The sequence below is a fragment of the Montipora capricornis genome, chromosome 12, assembly GCF_036669925.1.
Source record: "Montipora capricornis isolate CH-2021 chromosome 12, ASM3666992v2, whole genome shotgun sequence".
Classification (NCBI taxonomy): Eukaryota; Metazoa; Cnidaria; class Anthozoa; order Scleractinia; family Acroporidae; genus Montipora; species Montipora capricornis.
The window spans coordinates 34309938-34311602 of NC_090894.1; the positions used below are offsets into that span (position 1 = coordinate 34309938).

At 37.4% G+C, this 1665-nt stretch overlaps 1 protein-coding gene across 1 annotated transcript in view; it reads right to left on the bottom strand.

Annotated features, from left to right (window-relative positions):
* The window catches only part of LOC138025712 (polycystin-1-like protein 2), a 31116-nt gene extending 29920 nt beyond the window's left edge, over window positions 1-1196 (bottom strand). The window contains exons 1-2 of the mRNA XM_068872889.1: window positions 1112-1196; window positions 693-1030 (exon numbers count right to left, since the gene is read on the bottom strand). Of these exons, the coding sequence (XP_068728990.1) occupies window positions 693-1030; window positions 1112-1196 (423 nt within the window). The remainder of the gene's footprint in view (window positions 1-692; window positions 1031-1111) is intronic.
* Between the last annotated feature and the right edge of the window lie 469 nt (window positions 1197-1665).

A 1665-nucleotide genomic window follows, 5' to 3' on the forward strand; every position in this document is an offset into this window, starting at 1 on the left:
AATCTCGTTTGAAGCCGTCTGAATTTTATCAGGTGTCTGAATTATAAAGTGACAATTTCTGCTTAAATTGCCCAGTTAAGTGCAAGGGCCACTTTTATCTTCCGTGGCTATAACCCGCACTTCAAAAGTAAATTCCTTTGGTATATTATTTTGACCGTCGTTTTATATTCTCTTTCTTTTAAAATTGAGACGAGATGAAAACTAATCCCTAGTTACCACGTTAACTTAACCATAGGAGAAATAAAAGTAAGTCTTCTAGAGCAATCTAGAAAATACCGTTTATTAAATCATTTATTGGCCAGTAAGTGAATCAAAGGTTTCTCTTTTCCATGACAAATTGATCTTTTTGACATCATCAGTTATCTTTTAGGAACCTTCGAGATAACGTGGGTCCTATTGTCCTTCATTCGACGAGGAAAATACGACCCAAAACACTTATTGAGACAGTCATTGAGGTGTATGATGTCATTTGTGTTTATAATTGTTGTTGCAAGATAATTTAGAGAAGAATTTACGAATTATAAATTCGTAATTCGAAGATGAATTAACTCGTAGGGACCTGAGCGGAGTGTCCAAGTCCACTGCGAGACGTTAGGTGTCATTTATCAGAAATAAATAGGTCTGACAGTAAATGTTCTTTAACAGTAGAATTATCAACTGCGATAATGTACTCTAGCTCAACTTTTCCTTACCTGAGGACTACCTTCGGCGTCCACAAAAAAAGCAAAATTAAGCTTATCGGCAAACATCAGCTTGAAACCAGTAACCCATTCTGCCACCGATGTATCTCCATAGCCTTGGGTTGCAATACCTGTCACAACTAGCTGCTTTCCAAGGTCTATCCTTATCCATGGTAGACTGACGTAGTGAGCCCTTTTCAAAGCTCTGTAACCAGGAGGCCACGAACTCAGGTTGAGCCGAGCACGATGCACGCCATATGTAGAGGAGTCGTTGTTGAAAGCCGAGAAAGCCGAAAGCTGTTCGTCAGTAATGAGACCATTCTCAATGCCGAGAGGCAATTGACACGATTCTGTGGACGAAGAGCAGAAATCAGGTGAAGGCTGAATTTGTTAGGATCAATTTACTTGGGTATAAACTAAAACAATCTTACCGTGGCATTCTTGAGAATTTTCCGAAACTGCTTTGGTTACAAGACACAAGACTACCAGCCATGATATCCATCCATAGTAATTCATTGCGAAATGATTTCGCTACAGTTAAACTGCTTGTTTAGACAAGACAAGTAGCCCTTAATTTCATATCGAAAAGTTTGTCTTTTCGGGTTTCTTAACATCCGCACACTATGCCAGTACATGAAGATCATTATCTACACAAAATCGTCGAGCATTGGCCACATTTGCGAGAAATTTTCAAGAGGTTTGGAAGTCGGTGATGAACAACAACTACGCTATTAAAAATTTAAGAAAGGAAGCATTATCAAATTTACAAAACAGTATGGTTCTATAGTGTCAGCGTTTTATCATCAAATAGTACATTCCTAAGTTTTGTTTCAAAAAAGTCTATTAGTTACGCCTCTTTATAATAACAAATGTGTCGGAAATTTGAAGATAAATTGAAAGATGCTAAGAAAATTATTGCATCTTTTGGTTTTTTTTTTTCTTTCTTATGGCATGGCTGCAAACCAAGACAAGAGTTACAAAATCA